This window comes from Convolutriloba macropyga, chromosome 9, assembly GCF_964194025.1.
Source record: "Convolutriloba macropyga chromosome 9, txConMacr16.3, whole genome shotgun sequence".
Lineage (NCBI taxonomy): Eukaryota > Metazoa > Xenacoelomorpha > Acoela > Convolutidae > Convolutriloba > Convolutriloba macropyga.
In genome coordinates this window covers 24897823-24919566 of record NC_134476.1, presented here as the reverse complement: position 1 = coordinate 24919566, position 21744 = coordinate 24897823, and the positions used below count along the sequence as shown (strand labels likewise).

General features: G+C 36.2%; 2 protein-coding genes across 5 annotated transcripts in view; both read left to right on the top strand.

Moving 5' to 3' along the window:
• Nucleotides 1-20038, top strand: part of LOC142345677 (phosphatidylinositol N-acetylglucosaminyltransferase subunit A-like) — a 35067-nt gene extending 15029 nt beyond the window's left edge. For 3 of the 4 annotated variants that reach the window (XM_075397900.1, XM_075397898.1, XM_075397899.1), the window contains exons 3-7: nt 1439-1779; nt 2536-2698; nt 4379-4537; nt 18955-19177; nt 19606-20038. In XM_075397900.1, coding sequence (XP_075254015.1) covers nt 1439-1779; nt 2536-2698; nt 4379-4537; nt 18955-19177; nt 19606-19912 — 1193 coding nt within the window. In that variant the 3' untranslated portion in view covers nt 19913-20038. Of the gene's footprint in view, nt 1-1438; nt 1780-2535; nt 2701-4378; nt 4538-18954; nt 19178-19605 lie in introns of all 4 variants that reach the window. The other variant, XM_075397901.1, reaches the window with a different exon arrangement.
• On the top strand, nt 11746-14251 carry LOC142345676 (uncharacterized). The gene has a single exon (XM_075397897.1). The coding sequence runs from the start codon at nt 12270-12272 to the stop codon at nt 14109-14111; it is 1842 nt and encodes a 613-aa protein (XP_075254012.1). The 5' UTR covers nt 11746-12269; the 3' UTR covers nt 14112-14251.
• Nucleotides 20039-21744: the final 1706 nt, after the last annotated feature.

Here is a 21744-nt window from a genome sequence, read left to right as displayed (position 1 = left end):
CATCTGTTTAGTGAGAACAGTCAGATTTCTACTTCGAGTCGTTTCCGGAATTCTTCCGGCTATGTTTTTTTTTAAGATCTGTTCACACATTTTCATGATTTTTGAAGTCAAATTGGAGTGGTGATTTTGGTCACGCCGAAACAGGAAATGGAGCGAAAAAGCGAGTGGTTTTGCGGCGTGAATTTTTTTTCGCTCTAATTTTAAAGTAGAGTGAGAAAACGGTTTTTGAACAAAAATTTGGTTTCTCGCTAGTGGTTTTTTGTTCACATGCGGCAATTTCACTCTGATTTTTACTGTTTTTTCGATTTTTTGGATCGGATTTTTTTCTAAATAGTTTTCCCAATCCATTTACAGCTCATTCTGGACCTAGTTTTTTGTTGGAATCAAAATTACATATCTCACTAGTGGTTTTTGGTTCTCCCTAGCAGCATTTTGACATTGATTTTCTGTTTTTTTTTTTGGTTTTTTTCATCTGATTTTTTTTAGAAATGGTTTTCCCAATTCACTCAATGTCCGTTCTAGGTCTAGTTGTTTGTTTTTTCAATGAAAATTCTTTGAATTGTACGTCAGGACTTGTCCTGCTATGTTTTTTAATTCGTCGTCTCCATCGATGATTCTTACGACCTGACTTCTTGGAATTGACTTCTTGGAATTGACTTCAGTGACTTCTATTGCTTTGCAGTTAAATTTGTGTACGTGACGTTGTTTCTGCTTTTAGGTCAGTTGCGTGACTTACCTCACTCAAAAAATTGACTTCTGAACTCACTTATGGAACTTTAATTTTTAATGAAGATTTACTAGTTAATAGTGTGCATCTAAGTTGTGCCAATCTTATATGCCCTAATTTGTGATTATTAGTCTTGAGTTTTTGATTTCGAATATCAATTTTGAAATAGCTCTTTAAGGGCGTTTTCCTTATAGAACGTATGTGTCAAAAATTGACAGTCCGAAGCTAACCCGAAAAGTCTAGTGGTCTATTGAAGGACTGGTGGTCGATCTGTCTATCTTATTTCTTTAGGTGTTTCAATTCCTGGAAGGCCACGAGCGTCTATCGCGGCTATTTTCCGGCAATCTGCCGGCTATGTTCAAGTATGTCCTTTTTCTGTGGAACATTGAAGCTTCAAAATTTTTAGCTAAGGATTATTTTCAGATCAGTTTAAGCTGAATTTCTCAGCAAATAATTAACAGTTTTTTATGAATAGTACTGCGAGATGTTTGGCAATTAATATTTTGGTAATTAAATTAAAATGAGAAAGATACTTATAACTTGTACTTCATTAATCTATCTTTTTTGCGACTGTTAATTAAAGCATGGAAGCGGTCAGCAATTCCTTAAAAAATTCAAGGAAAGTTTATATACCTGCTGACATTTTTTTGAAAATCCGGGTTATGAATTTTTTGAAAAGCATTGATTCGCCAATTTGTTTGCCATCTGCAGGAATTAAGACATACTATCTCCCATTCAAACCTGTCTACAATCAAGCTATATTGCCTTCGTTCATCCTGACCATTCCACTGTTACGCAACATATTCATCCGTGAACAAATCGAAATAGTCCATGCACACGGTGCCTTCTCAGTGATCGGGAACCAAGCCCTGTTTCACGCCATCTTTATAAACCCCAACTTGAAGACAGTTTTCACAGACCATTCTCTTTTTGGCTTCGCAGACACTAGTGCAATAATTACAAATAAAGTGTTGCAGATTGCATTGTGGAATGTAGACAGTGCTATATGTGTGAGTCATACTGGCAAAGAGAATACAGTACTGCGTGGCAAGGTAGGGTGCTCTTTAGAAGCTTCACTTCTACAGTTTCTCCCTTCCCTTCCAACGGGAATATCATTATCAAAAGTTTATGCGTAAACGAAGGTGCTTGGAAGGTGCCGCCTCTTAGTAGACTATGCAATTATATGTATGCCTGTATCAACACGCGAGTTCATCTTCGCATATTTGTTCTATGAAATTCACCTACCCCAAATATGTTAAATGTTTAACAAAATTGGTTTTTGATGACAATGGTACAATGATATGGCAGTTTTTAATTGCTCTTGAACGAAGTTCATAGCAATTATTGTAAACGTGCGTGTCTTTTTTTATGCAAAATTTTCGCTTGACAATTTTGACTTTTCGAGTGACTTTTACGCCCTTGACTTTTTGCGTTTCGCGTGATCTAAAATTCTCTCTCAATCACATTTTCAAGCAGCTGAACTCAATTGGCGGCAATTTAATTCTAAAAGTCAAATGAAAAGTGCGCCGAAACTGGTGCCATTTTTTACTTTAAATCTTAATAGTGGCATATGTCAACCTCTAATGTGGTTATTTGAAGCCCACTATTGAACTTCTTAGTCCCATTTTGGCTCCCTCCCCCCCCCCCCCCCCCCCCGACTGAAGCAGGCTGCAATTCAATTAGAGCTCCCACTAGTCGTTCGAGAGCAATTCTTCCGACGTTTAGTCAGTTGTATTTGGATTAGAAAAATTTATGAAATCTTTGAAATTATCAAAAATGTTAATTCAGAGAGCATTTGTTATGTGAAGGTGAAAGCAGAGTTGATCTATGTCATTCCGAATGCAGTGGACACACGAGTCTTCTTCCCAGATCTGCGATACAAGAGCAATGGAAAGATCGGACTTGTTGTGATGAGTCGTTTAGTGTACAGAAAAGGCATCGATATACTCGCCAAAATCATCGCGCCTCTTTGTCAGTTGCTGGCATCAACATTATTTACATATTTTGAGTTCACATTAAATTTTCAAGCAACTAATCTCTTTCATAAGTTGCACTCAAACAAGTCAATTTGTAGTATAGTAGTAAAATACTAATTTATCGGGATTGCATAAGACGGGATTTTGAGAATACGAAGGCTCACATTAATTGAACCCGGTTTTGTTATCGTCTGGACATTTTTGGTCATTGACTTGACATTCCGTAATAAAACGAATAAATCCCCAAGTTCTGAAAAGCATGGGGCACAAAATTCATGCTTCGAAGGCAATTGTTTTGAGTTTTGGGATACCTGGGAGAGCTGTTGAGACCTAGTGTGCTATTTACACCCTATCTATATGCTATGTTCAATATCAGTGCTTGTTACTTTACATTAGCCTTGTGTTCAGAGTTGAAATAACTGGGAGTGCGAAGGAGCATTCACTGTCAATTAGGAAATTGAAGGCTGGCTAATATAGCCCGCCTGCAACTTCCCGGTAACATCGCGGACACAGAGAGACTTCTCATATTCTGTCGTATCAGACACCTGTGTACTCAATAGACTACATAGTACTCTGTGTCTGATCTGTCGTACTCCCGAGTTAATACCAGGCTAATGCGAACTTACAAGTACAAACCACGCCGAACCGCCCGTTCGATTGCCTTGTTCCATCTCAGATAAATAATGTCATCGGGTTCAGTTTATTTTGCTATATTTTAAACCTCCAACCGAACGAATAGTGTGTTAAATATAGCAAAATAAACTGAACCCGATGACATTGTTTATCTGAGATGGAACAAGGCAACCGAACGGGCGGTTCGGCGTGGTTTGCGTTTGTACTTGTAAGTTCGCATAAGCCTGGTATTAACTCGGGAGTACGACAGATCAGACACAGAGTACTATGTGGTCTATTGATTAGACATATGTCTGATACGACTGAATATGACAGGTCTCTGTGTCCGCGATGTTACCGGGAAGTTGCAGGCGGGCTATATTAGCCAGCTTGCAACTTCCCAATTATTCTTTCGGTTGGAAATTTAATTTACGTTTATGATTGATCCATAAATTGTTGGCTTAAGTTGGATTCAACAGTACGCAAATGGGGATTATTGAAGAGAGCGAGGGTTTTTAGGGGTATTTGCTGAAATTATACGCTAAGCGTTGTCATGTTGCGGTTGTCTTGATTTTTTTTCAATACAAAAATTCGTTTGTTTTACATTTTGTCACGCCGCAAACCGCGAAAAGCCATTTCGTGTACCTTTTCATGCAGCTTTTTAAGTGCCCGTTAAGCGTGACTTTCATTGCACTCACTAGAACTGAATTTTAGTTCAATTGAGTTTTTTTTAAAAATTATTAATGATTTTCTCAAAATCACTTTGAAAACTTAAATTACGGTTACCCTAGACTCTCTTTTGGTCAGCAAATTACTATTATATAATGAAAGGTGTAAATAATAAAGGATCAAAACCAAAAGCAGTTAAATTTTAAATTGTTCTCAACGTCTGAAACAGCTGATTTTAAATTTTGCACCATTTTCTTCAAATCGAGAGAGTTTGACAAATTGTCAAATTGTAGTGAGTTTCACAAATTGTTTAAAACGAGTTTCACAAATTGTAGTGATGGATTGACCTAGGTATGACAATATGAACTAAGTATTGCCAGCAACTGAAACTGAGCGTGTGTTCCATGTGCTAAATACCCAAATGTCGAATTCCATATTGGAGGAGATGGTCCTAAAATGGTGTTGTTGGAGGAGATTACAGAGAAGCATCACTTACAGAACAGAGTCTTCTTCTACGGCAGTGTCAAACATGAGAGAGTCAGAAACATTCTGGGTAAGAGCTTTCAATGTAAACTTATCGTTAAAAATGCTTAGAGGATAATCTTGATTTGCTTTGATAATTGTGCTGTCCGTGTCTTATTATTGATCGGGAAACTAATTTCTAATTACTCTTAAACTTTTCGTCTAATCGTTTTTTGTCTGACCATTTGATATCTCGTCCTCAAAAACGGGATAAACCAGAATGTCTGTAAGTCACCTAGCAGTTCTCTTAGTTCTCTTATAGTCCTACTAGTCTCTAAGTATGCAATTCTTTGAAATTGCAGGGGAAAATAAATTCATGGCGTGCAGTGCGGTTCTTACGGGTTAAGGAGAAGTCGGCAAATCCCCCTCAGTTAAGCCCTCTATTGCCTAAGGCACCCGCTCGCTTGTCGGTTGATAGCATTTCGTCTGAAGTTAATCGGTTATGTTTGTAGCAATTATATTAGTCTTGTCGGTCTTTTTTTGCTTGACCAATTTTTCATCTGACGCATTTGACTTTTCGTCCTCAAAAACGGGATAAACATTTAGCGCCCAGCGGGCATTAAGTGCTCTCGAAGCCTTTCAGCTCACTAGTCTTCAAGTATACCATTCACAGAATCTGTTTTGGAGACTTATACTTATGGTGCAAAGGGCAATTCTTAGAGATTGACCCCCCTTTTAGTCTATAGGCAATTTACTTTATGACGGTTTTTTAACCGACAATATTTCTAACTATCTAACTTTTTCACTTGAAAAGTGGATAAACGGCTCAATCCCGAAGGCAGTAAGTCGCTGTGCATTGGTCTTGGAGCTTTATTTGTCTCTAAGTGCGTATTCGGCAAAAATTTGGAGAAGTAAATTCATGGTGGGAAGGATAAATTTTTTGAGGTTCGAAGATTTAGTTATTTAAAGCCGAATAAATCCTTGATTGTTACTTCATCAGACGTTAGTCAAATATAATTTTGAATTTTTATCCCGTCGTTACTTTTCACCTTCCTTAAAGCTCTAAGTCATTCTGTTAAAACAGCAAATTTTGTTATCAATTGGTGCCCTCAAAAGTGTGAAAATTAGATCGCGAGATTTCTGAAGATGATTGAGTTAAACGTTTACTGGATTGTTATTATTCCTTGTTGGTGCTTCAATCATTATTTTCCTATTGATAAACTGCACTGGAAATTTTTTTCGCTCAGAAGTATATTTAAAATTTTCTGAATTGCATCTGAAAATTGTTTCGGAAACTACTAGCTTTCACCTGGTCGTTTGATGTCTGAAAACATAACCGTGGGGTTCTCGAAGTTTTAATTCGGATTTTTTTAATGCAAGGAGGAAACGTTTGCAATTTTCCTCCATAATCAACTTTTGTTCGATAGTTTTCGAATACTTTGGTGAAAACAATTTTAAAAAAGGAAAGTGGCGTGCTCCAGTTCACGCTCCTTACAAGCAGTATTAAGGTAATCGTGATTTTTTTGCACTAAATGCAGCAGTTGTTCTCAGTTTATAATCTCATCAAGCGTAGAATATGTAAATAAGTAGCTTTTCTTAAATTTCTCATTTTCACTTTTTTTGTTTTTCTTTGAATCTCAAATAACGCAAAATGTGCCCGAATATGCTTTATTTTTTTTGCGTTCAGACAGGGTTGTTGAATCTCTTATTTTGACATGTTTGACAATTTTGGCTGATTTTCTATTAATTTAACTTTTTTCGTAAAAACCAGCATCAAATCAGTTATTTTAGATAAACTGCTGAAAATTCTCAAAAGTACTGCTCTAAAACTTGCTCAAACAATCTTTATCGACTAATAAAAGGGCTAGTTGAACCTCTACTATCTATCAAAATTTTTCTTTAATAGCAGCTTTGACATCTTTTTGCTGATATATTTCAAGTTTTGTTCATTTTCAGCGTCATTTTCAATCTATTTTAGATTTTATTTAATTGTTAGAGAAATCGCGTATTTACAGTTACGGAAAAGTGATAGCAAGGGTATCTGATTTCATCATGGCTATCTCCATTCCAGGTGTGATTTATTTTAGGTGCTGTCTTTTTTACGATCTGTTCATTTTTCCAATTTTTACAGTCAACGATAGATTAATTTTTAGTTGGGATTTTAATACCGCTAGAACATAAATGGAGCGAAAAGGCGAGTAGTTCTTATGCGTTAAACTTTCAAACTACTGAAGTGAGGCTCGAAATTGGTGTTTGACAAGATTTTGGTTTTATTTTTTTAGCTGTTTTGTTTTTCCTGTTTTTCCTGTTTTCTCTTTGCTCGAGAAATCTACTTAAATAGTGATATGTGTTAAGATAGTGCTTATATGCTGTTTTTGGAATCAACAAAAGAGTTGATATTGATTTTTACTATTTTAATACCGTTTTTTGGCAAAGTGTTAGTGAATAGTAATTTCGTTTTTTCGTAGTTTTTTTGTTTTTTTGGCTTGTTGATTTATATGGCTGTAATCTAATATTTTAAATGTAAGTCGCACTTGAACGCAATGTTTAGCAGCGCTCCTATGTTGACATGTTTTAACGATCCTTAAGAATGCAGCCCACACAATCATGCCTAAGAGCCTGCTCTGCAAATGTTTTTTTTTCGCTCATTAAGCATACGGCTTAGCAAAAACAAGCGAAACAAAAAAGACATTGATAAAAATGTTGCTTATGTAGCCAGTACCGATTGACAACAGCAGCAGGCGTCTGTAGCGCAAGGGATTATACCTGTGGCTGTCAAGCGAGGGACATGGGTTCAAGCCCAAGTGGGGGCGGAAAAGGATGTATAATGTACTCGGAATTAAATTTGAGATTTGGTTGTCCTTTTCTTACCTTATTCGTTTCTTTGTTTTTTAAATTTATATTCCTTTTGTTGTTTATTTATTCCTTCATCTTTTATTCTTTTCTCCATTTTTTTCTCTCCCCCTCATCTAATATATTGAATGTAAATTGCACTTGAGCGCAATGGTTAACAGCACTACTATCGTCAGATGTTTAACGACCCTTGAACATTCAGCATACACCACCACCACGCTTAAGCGTTTAATCTGTAATTGGGTTTTGCTCATTAAGCATACAGCTTAGCAAAAAGAAGCGAGACAAAAAAAGTCATTGACGAAAACTTTGCGTATGTAGCCAGTTCAACAAACAACCGCAACGGGCTTCGGTAGCGCAAGGGGATTAGACTATCGCTGTGAAGCGAGGGTCATGGATTCGAGCCCATGTAGGGGAGGAAAAGGATTTATAATTTACTGGGATAAAAATGGTGAGTTGATTGTCTTTTTCTTCCCTTCTTCATTTCTTTGCTTTTATTTGTTGCTTGTATCCTCTTTTTCTTTCTTTATTCCTTCATCTTTTGTTTCTTTCTCCATTTCATTCTCTCCCTCTCATCTGTTATATTAAATGTAAGTCGCACTTGAACGCAAAGGTTATCACCGCTCCAACTTCTGTTTTCTGGCTCAAAAATGGTGAATCTTGTTTTCGTTCTTGATCCCTTCTTTATTTGCCTTCTTATTTATTCTTCTATATCTAATATATTAAATGTAAGTTGCACTTGAACGCTATGGTTAACAACGCTCCTCTATTCACATGTTTTAACGATTCTTAAGCATGCAGCCTACATGACCATGCCTAAGTACCTGATCTGCAAATGTTTTTTTGCTCATTAATCATACGGCTTAGCAAAAACAAGCGAGACAAAAAGCCATCGACCAATATTTTTCGAATGTATCCAGTTCAATAGACAACAGAAACAGGCGTCGGTAGCGCAATGGATTAGGCCTGTGGCTGTGAAGAGAGGGACATGGGTTCGATCCCGAGTCGTGGAGGAAAAGGATGCATCGTTTACTGGGATAAAAGATTGGTGAGTTGGTTGTCTTTTTCTTCCCCTCTTCATTTCTTTGTTTTTTTTTGTTACTTATGTCTTCTTTTCATTCTTTCTTTATTCCTTTATCTTTTCTTCCTTTCTCCATTTCTTTCTCTCCCTCTCATCTAATATATTAAATGTAAGTCGCACTTGAACGCAATGTTTAGCAGCGCTCCTATGTTCACATGTTTTAACGATCCTTAAGAATGCAGCCCACTCAATCATGCCTAAGAGCCTGCTCTGCAAATGTTTTTTTTTCAAGCCCAAGTAGGGGAGGAAAAGGATGTATAATGTGCTCGGAAATAAATTTGGGATTTGGTTGTAGAAGCTCGTGTTATGCAAATTCATTGCGCTCCTTTAACATAGCGCACCTTAATCACAGCAAAGCCAAAATTGTCGCTTAACCAAAAGTTGCTGTTAAATAAGGTAAAGGACGCCAAAAATACTCGTCGGTAGCCTAAGAGGTAAGAGCTGTGGCTGTTAAACGAGGGGCAAGGGTTCGAACCCGAGGTGCCACGAAAAAATCCTATATTCTTTTAAACCTGTTCGGATATGATTTTGTGATGCTTATGCGGGCTTGCTAGTCATATTTGATTTCAAAAACTCCTGTTTATCTTTCGAATTTTGCCTTCTACAAGCCATTCTTTTGTCGTCTTGGATTTTAATCTCATTTCTGCATTTCTGACAGGTTTTATAACGAATCAAATTTGAATCTCTTTAGTTCGTGTAGGTTTCATCCAACAGTTTATGTACTTTTCATCACAAATATCTCGTCGACCCTCTCATGTTGCATTCTACTGTTATTTGGTGCTTTCCGTTTATGTCTGATTTTGTGTACTGAGTGTTTTGTTCGAACATCTTCCGTGATTTGTTGGTTTGTTTACGAATATTTTTGTGTCTTGTTTTTCGACGCTGTAAGTAATTTGAACTTCTTCAATATGATGAGATTGTTTTTGATAACTTTAACATTTTCGTGTTTTCAAGGTCGTATGCTTTGTTTACAATCAAAGGCTTTTGTTGCCGTTAAAACGTTTTTTAAGTCATGATTTTCTAAAAAATTTTTATGCGATCTAATTTAGAAACTATCTATTTATTTTTCCAAGTACGGTTTTTCCTCAATGTATGTTTTAATCATTTGATCACGACGCGGCAAGATCAAAAAGCCACTTAAAATAGCAGACCACATCTCTTATGCAGTATTTCAATCAGTGTTGAAAGTTAATAGCTTGTGTTTAATACTTCGAGACCATTTCTTTTCAAACAGTTTCAGCGAAATTTTGAATCTCCTTTTTCATATGCGTCATTTTTGTCATTGTGTTGGTTTTTGAATTAAGTAATAATTTTAACTGCTTTTAAAAAATGAATGGTGTGAAGTTGTTAATTGATTTTGATGTGTTACGCCAGTAATTTACGAGTTTTGTAGTCGTCCGTTTTTGTCGTTTTCGTTGCTCTTCTCAATTTTGTTTGCAATGCTGGTGTTTGTTCTCTGAGAACGCGTGCCGCGCATTTATCAATATGTGGGCATTCACCTTTGATAATTTTATCGCCAATAGTTTTAACACAACTAATTTTAACACTGCTAGTTGCTTTTCTAGATTTTCCTGCTGTCTTTGTTTTTTTTTCAGCTCATACCGAATGCCACATTAGTCGGCGTTGAATTGTTTAGAATTAGATTTCAGATTCACGGTTTCTGTTGTTTGGCAAAATGAAGTGGTTAGTTGATAAAAACGATGTTTTTTCGGCCTGAGAAATTGTGTTAGCTTGATCAATGCTCGTGAAAAATAAACTCACTAGAGTACTCGTCTCTCCGTATGTGAGAATCCATCAATCTTTCTTGAGAATCCATTTCTGTTTTATGTTGAATTTTTATCTCTACTTCATTTGCAGATAATTAACCCAATATTGTGGATGAGTGGGGTCGGAACATTATATGCAAACGCACATTACCGAGCTTCCTTGTTTTCTTCAATTCTTGGAAAATTTTTGTTGACGTACCTCTCTTCCTTATGAGTTGCGCTAACTTTAATTAAGGGAGGTAGTGACATGTTGGAGATAATTTAAGTTTAGTGGACGGAATATTTATCCCTGAAACATCTGGCTGTCAGCTTTTTGATTTTGGCTGTTTTATTCAAATTTTTATTCATATTTTGTTCAGATTTTTATTCAGATGAAGGTCTATATTTTGACCTTTTCCGGCTACGTGCGTTGTATGTTAAAAATAGCAAAAAAATTGCTATTTGGTGGTTTTCGTAAATCAAAAGAGTCTTTTCTCAAAAATGTAAGAGTTGATGTACAGAGTGATCAATCTACAGATTTTTTTAATTTAAGAGTTTAAGTATCTTCATTTTTCAACAATCTGTGATATTGTCTTATTTCGCTCTTTGAAGCAGTACTTCTAGCACCAGTAGCCTAACATATGAAGCTTTATAATGGAACATTTGTCTCAATTAGCCTTAGCCACTGGAGTTATGAAATATATCTTCGAGGATGTTTTATTGTCAAGGGCAAAGAATTGAATTTTTGTCTCTTGACGTTTACTACGCTTTTTTTCAAATCTAGCACTGTTGAAGGTGGGGCAAAACTACCGTGGGTTTGAAACTGGCCATGGTCATTTGAATTTATATTTGAAATATTAATTACGGCATGAATTTTTAGCTGGGCTTTTTTGTGAGTATATTTTATTTGGAATCATACCACTGCGATGAACAGCATGTACGGATTATCTAGGGATGTATTGAGTTGAACCTTTCTTTGCATTTTGGGTTGAAATTGTCAATTCTGTCGAGGGTTTACATTGAACATTCTTGAGTGTGTGAAATCATTACTTTTCCTACCAAATATTTAACTGAGCCCATTTGTTTACACTTTATTATCTTGGAAATGTTTCTCATTTGGTTTTACGCGGTTCGGCGTACGAGAGCAAAAGAAAAGAAAACATACAAAAAGGTCCGAAAAAGTTACTGCCATATTTATCAAGTAAGGAAGCCTACGTACCAAAACGGTACCATTTGAAGCTTTCAGTTTATTTTATGGAAAGTATCTAAATACATACTCAACGTAATTTAAACATTATTATAGAAGATTTTGGTCTGCAAAACCTGCTGTGTTATACACGCGTTAAACTTTTATTGCCCGTTGGCTGTCATTTATGTGGATCTCGTCGAGCGACTGTTAGATTCTTGTTGGCTGTCATACTGGCGGCTGATAAGCATTGAACACAGCTTTGTAGGCTGGATCTTACAGTGCGAACAACTCTTAATTTTAGTTGTGTTTTTAGCAAATGAAGATTGAGGAAGTGAAAGTTCAAGACTCAAGTGTTTTAAGTTCAAGCAATAGTTTTAATCATTGCATTTTAAATTGCGATATTGCATGTTTTGGTGTTTGACACCAATATAAATTGAGTTGAATCTGTTTGTTCTAGTTCCATCTTTTCCATGTTTAAGCAAACACGCAACACGTGTGTTTCCAATTTGCTTTTTTTTGTCACAACTCAACCACATTTTTCATCTCAGACTTGTATGTACATTGCATATATAGTATTCGTGTTTCAAATTGAATGTTTTTGTATTTAGTTTACAAGTGTTCCAAAGTTTATTATACTAGATTATAAAGTTTTCCTTTTTGCGTTCATGTTGAATGGAAAATTGGAACGATTCTTAATGCTGTAACAATTTCGACCCAACTTGAACTATTTAATAAACATTTTTCATCCTATTAAATGGTACACTTCGACGGCTAAAATGAATTTTCTGAAGTGATTCTGTAAAAACTGTGTCCATTAGTTCTCCTTTCTTGACCTTCGTGAACTGAAAATTTCCTCGATTGTATTTTGCGCTTTTCTTTGCAGACCTCTCAATACAGTTATATAAATGTTTTTTTTTCAGTCGTCAAATTGTCACTTTAAGTTTACAAATATTAAATGAACCGAAACAGCTTAACAGAGTTCCTTCTAAATCCACCCACTGGGATGTCACGATTTAATTTCTCTAGTTCTGAAGACCTCCCGGATGAGGGGCGAAGTCCTAAACAGGATAGGTTCTCGAAACGTCGACAAAAACTACGAAACAGAAGTGGAGGTGACGCTTTCAGAACTCGGCTTCCGTGGTGGATAGATTCATTTAATTGGGAATACTTTTTCCTCAGCAGAAGGGAATACGAACATTTAATTGATGAGATTATATACCAATACACGATTAGTAAGAAAAAGTTGCAAAGCAAACGAGAGGCATTGCTTGTTGTAGCGAATGACCTTGAGGTTTGTATGAAAGAGCGTGAACAGTTATCGTCGGTTTTGAGAAAATATTTAGAAAATTGCGAATGTCCAGCTTCAACTATTTCAAAGATTGACCCGAAATCACCGATTGATAAACGACCCAATTGCGAATCGACGCCGAAGCCATCTTCAAGTGCAAAAGATTCAGATAACGAGTTGAAATTCTTAGAGAAATACGCACAAGATGGATCTAAAGGTGCTTTAGGAACTGCGGTCAAAGATCTGATCAAACAGCGGTCAATTTTACGAGAGGAGGTCGAAACTTTGAATCAAAGATTGAAAGATTCTAATGACGATATAAAGCTCTTGAGACAAACAGTTACAAGACAGCGCACCGGTAATTGTACCGTTACTAATCTCAATTCAAGTGATGAAAATCAGACACGGTCTGGAAGTGTCACTTATCAGCTTGAAGAAGCACTGGATCAATTGGAGATTGAAAAAAGTCGAGTTTCGGAGTTGGAAATGGAACTTGTATCGTGCAAGGACAGCCTAAGACAGTACAAATCGGAGAAGGATTTCTTTCTCCAGCGGTCGGAACGACTTAATCGTGAGCTAAACTACCTTCTGAGCAATGAATCGGAGAAGAGTATAGTCGATATTGATGCATTGACGTTGGAAAACGAGTATTTGAAACAACAGATTAAACAGGTCAATGCTGAAAAAGGCTGTCTTCAGGAACAGTACGGAAAATTAAAGCAAAGTTTTGAAGAGCAGATTGTTGCATCGAATGCCACGAATTCCTCTGTGAAAACTCGATCAGTTCTGTTGAGGAATTCACTACAAGCTATCAAGTCCTTGAAACACATACGTGAATACTTGTGGGGTACTAAGAAGCATGGCTTGCCCGTAAGTGAGAAGGTCGTTGACGACTTGCACGGTTTGGCGTCGACTTTGGTAGAATGCTTGGATGATAAGAACGTAGCGTTAGTTCACCAGAGAAATACAAACAAAGCATTAGGAGAACGTGTTCGAGAACTGGAACGGAAGCTAAAGACCCTAGAAAACTCTGGACTGTGGTCAACGACGGAACGTGAAAGACGGTTGGATGTCCTGAGGGAACAGATGAGGAGTCGGAGAGATGTTCCATCAATGATGTCACCGTCAATGAGATCTGAGAACAGTTTCGATAGGATTCCCAGTCGCGAAGCGATGCATGGAGGAGTTCTTGGAGCGGACCGAAGGTCACCATCGGTAACCATGGAATTCACGGATGATGCGTTTGCAGATGATCTGGAGCTGTTTGGATTCGGATCTGATCCTGTGACGCAGCTTAGGAACCTTTCCACACCTCTGGACCGTTTAGATGAGGTCTTCCGAATCAATGAAACTGAGTCTAACGAAGATTTGAGTCAAGGTATTGGTAACGGAATCGGATCGTCACAAGGACGTGACTTTTCAGAGGCAGCTGGCGATGATCACCACAGAACTGAGACGCCGATGAGTGGTCGCAGATCGAGAAATCGAATGACACCTGAACTGAACTAGTTCTGTCTGAATCTGATTCATACACAGCGAATTTAGATGATTCGCACTGTTTAGTTGACTGGGAAGGATCGAATTGGGCAAAGGGAACTAAATTTGATCCGTTGATTTGTGCTAATATTAATATTTATTTTTTCAGATAATCTCTCATTTTAAGAGGTTACATTTAAGATGGTTACAGTTTAGTCTGACCGATTTTCATTCTTTGGACTTTTCCCTATGACGCTCTGATTTTTGGGAGGCATAATATGCTCTTTTTAATTGCTCTTGAATGAAGTTCATAGCAATTATAGTAAACGTGTTGGTCTTTTTTGATGCAAATTTTTCGTTGAAAATTTTGCGCTGTTCTGCTAGAACGTTCTTTGACTTTTAAAGTGACTTTTTCACGCTTTCGTTCTTCATTTTTGAGTGATCTCTATTGCTCTCACTTAGAAGTAAAGATTGTTGCTAATATAAAGTTGGTTGCAGCATAGCAATAGTGAGGTCCAAATAGCACAGTGGGTAGTGCAAATGAATCCCGGTGCGGTTAATTGTTTTTGCACCCGCCTGTTGTTCGAGAGCAATTCTTCCGACATTAGTCGGTTTATGTTTAATAGCCACCGCCAGCCTCTCAACGGATATTTTTTAGGCGCTCTCCTTTGTACAAGAATTTGAATTGTATTGGGGCGCTGTCTTTTTTTTAAAGATCTGTTTACACAGTTTCATGATTTTTGAAGTCAAATTGGAGTAGTGGTTTTGTTCACGCCGAAACAGGAAATGGAGCAAAAAAGCGAGTGGTTTTGCGGCGTGAAATATTTTTTGCTCTAATTTTGAAGTAGAGTGAGAAAACGGTGTTTGAACAAAAATTCGCTTTCTTGCTGGTGGTTTTTTTGTTCACATGCGGCAATTTCACTTTGATCTTTACTGTTTTTTTTTTTTCAATTTTTTGGATCGGAATTTTTTCTAATTGGTTTTCCAGTAGTTTCGAGGCTTAGTTTTGTTTGAAGTTTGAACCAAATTTTTCCCTCTCGCTAGTTGTTTATTGTTCACATGCCTCATTTTGACATTGATTTTCAGTTTTTTTAATCAAATTTTGATCTGATGTTTTTGAAAATGGTTTTCCCAATTCACTCATAGTCGGTTCTAGGTTTACTTTTCGTTTAGTTAATGAAAATTCTTTGAATTATACGTCATGACTTGTCCTGATATGTTTTTTTAATTCGCTTTACCTTTTGATCACATTTTTCGTTTTACATAAGTCACAATTTTCACGCTTGGCTTCTGTCTTACCTCACTCACTGTTTCATTTGAATGGATTTTAAAATCTTTCACATATTGAATTGCGTAATGTAGCGAATACGGTCAAAGAGCAAATCAAAGGAAACCGTATATACATTTAAAGCGCGGTCATTAAGACCGAATGCATTAGGTTATCAAAGTTCATTAAAGCGATTGCTAGATGGCGTTAGTATTGTGCTTGTTAGCCTTCAGTTTAGAAGCTGAATTAAGTAAAATTTTAGAATCTAACCGAATGTGTAGAATTTACGCACATCAAGAAAGAAAACTTTGACACTGTCAATTTTGTTCTTAATTTCTTCTTCATCTGTTTCAATCCCAATGTGCGTCAAGCGGGTCAGCAGCGGCTATTTTCCGGCAATTTGCTGGCTATGTGTTATATTTTCAAGCATTTTAGCTATTCAAATATGAACTACTTGGCGAACATTCTTTGGCTCGCTTGAGCGATTTAAGTCGAATTTCCGTCTTCAGAAACGAGATAAAGCCCTAGAGCATTTTATCTCTGAGTAACTCTCGTAGAGCTTTGATAAGCTTTAATAAGTGTACGTTGGCTGAGAGGGGGCAGGTGTTCATAGTTTAAAGGCTATCTTGGAAATCCCCCATCCCCTCAACTCCTATTTTTATTGTGCTCGCCCGCTGGGGAAAGCCTCCCCGTGTTTCAGTTAGCTCTAACCAAAGCCAACTTCCCACTGGTCGCTCGAGGGCAATTCATCCGACGGTAGTCGGTTATGTTTTCGCTGTTCAATTCAAATAACATCGGTGGTCGATAAACTTTTCAATGTCTTCATTTGAAACTATATAATTTGAGCCCCTCGCTGCTCAAGAATCTACTCAGCTTAAACATAGGCTAGATTTTTAGGCCGAGTTTTGCAGATTGAGAGCAGTTTGTTGCGCGATAGTTTTTATAGTGGTGACATCGTATCTTTTGGATATAATTTGTAATTGAAAAGGACATTTTCGTTAGGTAATGTTTGGTTTTAAAAAAGGAAAACGAAGTCAATATCGTTGCACAGTTCTGTTATTTCATGCGTGCACAAAGTATATCAAATAGCAGCAATAATAAATGCTAAATATTTGTTCCAATTGAAAATTGTGTTCATGATATTCGAAGTCGAAATACTAGTTTTACCTGGATTTGATAATTATGCTTATTTTAACATTTTTGTGCTCGTTGACTTCCTCACTATGGCCACAACTCCTCTTTTTTCGCTTTTGAAGAGTTTCAGTTAAAAGGTGTCTAGTTCGAGACTAGCCTCCGTAACATTTGATAGTTGTCTTATAATTAAATGACGTTTTGTATTTATTTCCAGGGATTTACAGTATCTGAATCAATTCGCCCACTGAATTAAGAAATTATTAAAACGACACCAAAAACTACTAGCACTTTCGCTAGAATAGATAATTAATTGTTCTCGAATGAAGTTTGAAGTAATTATTGTAAACATGTCTTTTTATGCTAAGTTTTTGCTCGAAGTTTTGCGCTTTCGTTATAGAACATTCTTGGTTCTTAATTGACTTTCTCCTTCTTGACTTCTTGATTTTTTAGTGATTTAGATTGTTTTCATTCTGAATTTAAGTCTGTTGCTAATATCAACGTGATTGTAAGCGATGACGTTGCAGAGAAGTAATAGCTAAGTGGAAAAGATGTCAGGCTGCCATCCACGAGGTCGCGGGTTCGAACTCCTCTCGGGCGGTGTTTTTGCAACCAAAAATTCTAAGTGACATCCCCTCTATTTTAAATTGTGTCCGCCTGTGTTGGACAATAATTTGTCCGACGTTAGTCTGTTTATGTTTAGTTAATTCAACGCTCAGAATGTGAACTGAACTGAACTAAAACTAATTTTTGATGTACACCAGTTCCCAAATGAATTTGCCTAAACATTGTACCAGCACCAAACCCTGCTTCAGTTATTTTTGACCCTAGATGTCAAGCCTTTTCCCGGTAACTTGGCAACTGGCCTGGATTTTTGAACTTTAATTCTTCATGCAAATTGATTTAATGTTTTCTCAACTATTAACTTTAATAAGTATTTTTTTTTGTCAAACTATCGAAACAATTTACTTGAAAAGAATGAAATCTAACGAGTTTTTAAATCAAAATGATTCTCTTTTTTCGCTTGTTTTGATACCATGACGTTTGCTTTTTTGCTCAAATTTTGTCAAATTGTCATGTGTTTGTTAGAAACTTTTTTTTTTAAATAGAAATTTAGTAAATTGTTTTAGAAGAAGAAGTTTACATGCCAAGACTGACGTTGAGATGCAATTCTCGGCTTGAACTGAGCTTTGTCGCATGCAGCATACTTTTCCCCTTATTTAAAAGTGTTTTTAGCCTTTCTGTCCGATGTGCTGGTAACACATAAAATGAGACAGTAATTTACCTGAGAAAGGATTTTTGATTTGATCAATATTACTTTTGTGCTTCTAATTTGTAAAAGAGATCGAATACCTTGAGCCATATGTTTTCCATATTAAAATTATCCACTTGTGTATATTTAAGTGCAAACTTCTATCATTGCAGACACTTCTTTTTTAACTATTTTTTCTGACTTAATGGTTTCAATTCCAAATCGAATGTTTGAATTTTTGTTGCAAATTGTTGTACCTGTGGTTTAAGCTTTAGCTTGTTTGTTTTGGTCACAAAATATTTCGCAAAATCGTTGACACCATTTTAGTTTCTTTTTCATAGTATTTGATTAATTATCGATAGTTTGAATTGTGTCATCTGCGACCATAGTACAAAAGTTATTGATCAAAGCCCTGTATCTTGAAGCACGCTATGATTTTTTGTTTTCCAGTTTGATATCTCATTCTGAAGTGTGACAGCTGGCGTCCTATTTTCCGAAAAGCTGGCTGAAAATTGCTAGAGATTTTGAAAAAAAATCGAACTGCGAATTGCTTGTTTTCCGGAAACCGTATTGAAAGTGTCGGAGGATTAATGCGTCTAGAGGGAGGATCTTTCTCGAATATTGGCATCATAAGCTTTTCGTTTCATAAAAAGTTGAGAGATCACACTTTCTTTGATATTTTCTTAAACTGACGATTTTAATTGATTTGAAGGCGATCGTCAATTGTCCGTTTCCCATGTTGTTGTATTGACCAGATTGGTTCATCCACTTTTCTTTTGTACCACTTCATTTTGCTGTCATAGTTCATTTTGAAGTTATTGCGGAACGAATTATTGTTTTCATTCGGGTGTTCTTCCTCGAGGAAGCGTAATCCTTATCAGAAAAGGTTCATTTTTTGGTAATATTGATTTCAATATGTTAGTTCTATATCTGACGAATGTAAAGTATCTTCTCTATTTTCTTCTATCTACTTTTTGAATTACTTTTTTTTTTCAAATTTGCGCTATACTGTTTTCCTTCTTCGGCATAATACATTTGTCATTGTATTTAAATGTTTTCTCAACCTATCCCTTTTGTGATAAATTTCTCGACTTTCGGTGACCCAATTGCATCTTGCCTGTAATCGCCGACTATCTTTTCTGTGTAATAAGGGAATCGTTCAATCAATAAGAAACAATCTGATTTTGTCCCTTAGCTTGATAAAGAAATGCTATCTCTTATTCCAGTGAAGGGTCATATCTTCCTCAACATGTCTCTGACGGAAGCCTTTTGCACGGCCATAGTGGAAGCAGCCTGTTGTGGTCTCCATGTGGTCTCTACTAAAGTGGGAGGGGTCCCAGAAGTGTTGCCCCCTGAAGTCATGACCCTAGCGCCTGTGGACCCTGCTTTGTATTTGGAAGTGGTTGAGAGAGTGATTGAAAAGCACCAGAAGAAAGCAATTTTGGACAGGTAAAAACTACAATAGTAGAAATGGAACACTTAAATTGCGGACGAGCAGACATCTTAAAGTGAGCTTCTGAATTGTCTTTTTAGATTTTTAGATTTTTGGGCAGGATTTTTAGATTTTTGGGATCCCTTTTGATGGGCTTGGAATATTTCTAACCATCATAACCTCTAAATTATAACCTCTGGGAAAGAAAAGACATCGTAACCAAAATTATTCCTTTGTAGAACTCCGAGGTTACAGTATTCATAAAATAATAGCAGTTGATTTCTGATTTCGTTCTGTCAATTGGAGAGCTGTCTTTTCGTTACATGCATAATGTCGAAATTTATTAAGAGCTCTCATGCATAATTCTCGTGATATGTGTATAACTGTTACTAAGATAAAATAAGCTGTGAGTTAAAACAGACCATTAGTTAATTATACGCCTTAGGGAACAGACGAGCAAGCTGGCCTCTGGAATATACAGGTGGAAAGATATAGCCCAGAGGACAGAGGTAGTATACAACAACATATTCAAACAAGACTCAATCGGAGAGGGATCCAGGAAGCATGACTACCCTGGAGATCCTAAAAGGAGTTTGTGGAAAATCGGGTTTTTCTTCGGAAAGATTGCATACTTGATTGCTCTGTGGAATATTCTGGTTGTTTTCATTTGTGAGTGGATGTTTCCCAAAGAAACTATTGATATTTGTCCTAAACTGCTGCCAGAGAAGAAAACTAATGTTAAAACGCATTGAGATGCAATTCATAATTGAATTTATTGTAATTGAAGTGACAGTTTGGTGTAATCCATGTTCAAATGTTTCATCATTTTTGTAACTGATTCACTTTCGTATCTTGAATAACGTTAAACTTAGCAAACATCTTTTTACTTGTTGCAGCTAAGTTTCGAAAGGTTGCGTTTGTGCGTTGCAGTAAGTTGAGCATCAAAAAATATATTCCATTTTCACTCTGGGAAGGAAGAAAGTCTTATTGTTCCGACCCCACTTGTGGGGGGAGGAACTATATACTCAAATGGGTTTTTTTTGTTCAGTCAATTTTGGCCGATCGATATATTCATCGCCGAGAAATGTGAGTGGTATCATTAAAAAGCGCGTCCAGCGTAGAATTCGAAACTGAAAAGATTTTTTTGAATTTCGTTTTTTCCGAGGAGTTATTGAGGATTGAAGTTTTGTGTGAACACGAGATATTTTGTTCACTTTTAGTGTAATTTTTCTTCAAATTAAGTTCTTTTTTATATAAAAATATTAATTCAAAATTACCTTTCAGCCACAAACTGAATCAATTATTAGTTCTTAATAGACGAAAGACGATAAAAAGACTAGTTCTGATCTCATAGGGATTCTTACTATAAAAAATTCGAATTCTATTTGAGAGCCTTTTTTTTAGAAAACTTTTCATGTTTTTTTTTTGTTTTCTTGAGTCCCCTAGAGACTAGTCCTTTTTCATATCGAGGTTGTGTTAATTACAAACCTGATTTATTGTCTAATGAATCGCAATGAACAAAATAATTTGTTTTCAAGGAATCGCTACTTTTTTTTTGGCCTCGACTCTGAGTTTTCGTTATTTTACATGAAATTTTGATCGTCTTTTTGAGGTTTTACTAAACTTTCGAGTTCTATGGCATAGACTACTGGCATAGTCATTGTCTAAATGTGCAACAGGTTTTGTGATGAGCATTATGAGAAACTATCTAGAGCTTTGAGTGGACAGCTAATGGCTGTTAAGACTTTAAAAATGGTTTTCCGAGAAATTTTTTTTAATATTAGCCGATCAAAAACTAATTTTTGTGAAATCTAAGTCAGTCTCAGTAATGACGGGACTCCCTTCTTTTCCACTGCAACCAAGAATAATCTGGTTAGCGGTTTTATCTTCTAACTATTTTTTATATGGCTTCAATTCCTCACGACGTTAAAATTTTTGGATATTTTTGTATTATTGGCTCCTCTTGAAGTCTTATCGCATTATCCTGATATTGATACCTCCTATTGGCTTACAGAAGAAGTTCAATGAATCATGGATAAAATTTTCAGAGAAAAATTTTTGGTTTAAATGACTTCGACACTTTCTGGCACTTTTTTTACAGAATTTATGGTTTTGCTTGTATTTGCTGTTGTTTGCATAGTCATAAGACTTCTCGTGATGTCTTATTGATTACCTCTGCATGACAAATATCTTTGTCCTCCAATCGAGCCATAACTGAGCCTATTTATTGACTTCTGTTGAAAGCTATTGAACTTAATGGCTGTTAAGACTTTAAAAAATGACTTTTCGAGAATTTTTTCTAACATTAACCGATATTAAACTTGTTTTTGTGAACTGTAAGTCAGTTTGAGTAAAGCCGGAACTCTTTTTTTCTAAATCAACCAAAGTTAACCTAGTTAGCTGTTTTATCTTCTAACTATTGGTTTTATGACTACGATGCATCAGTTTTCATAATTTCTTTGAAAAAATTTTGGAATTTTTTTTTCGTAATTATGGTTCCTTTTGGAATATTAGCACATTGTCTTTATATTGATATTTGCATTGACTTAGTGAAGAGGTTCATTGCATCATACATGCAGTTTTG

Coding starts and splice junctions, on each gene's coding strand:
- LOC142345676 (XM_075397897.1), top strand. CDS start 12,270: ATGAACCGAAACAGCTTAACAGAGTTCCTTCTAAATCCACCCACTGGG.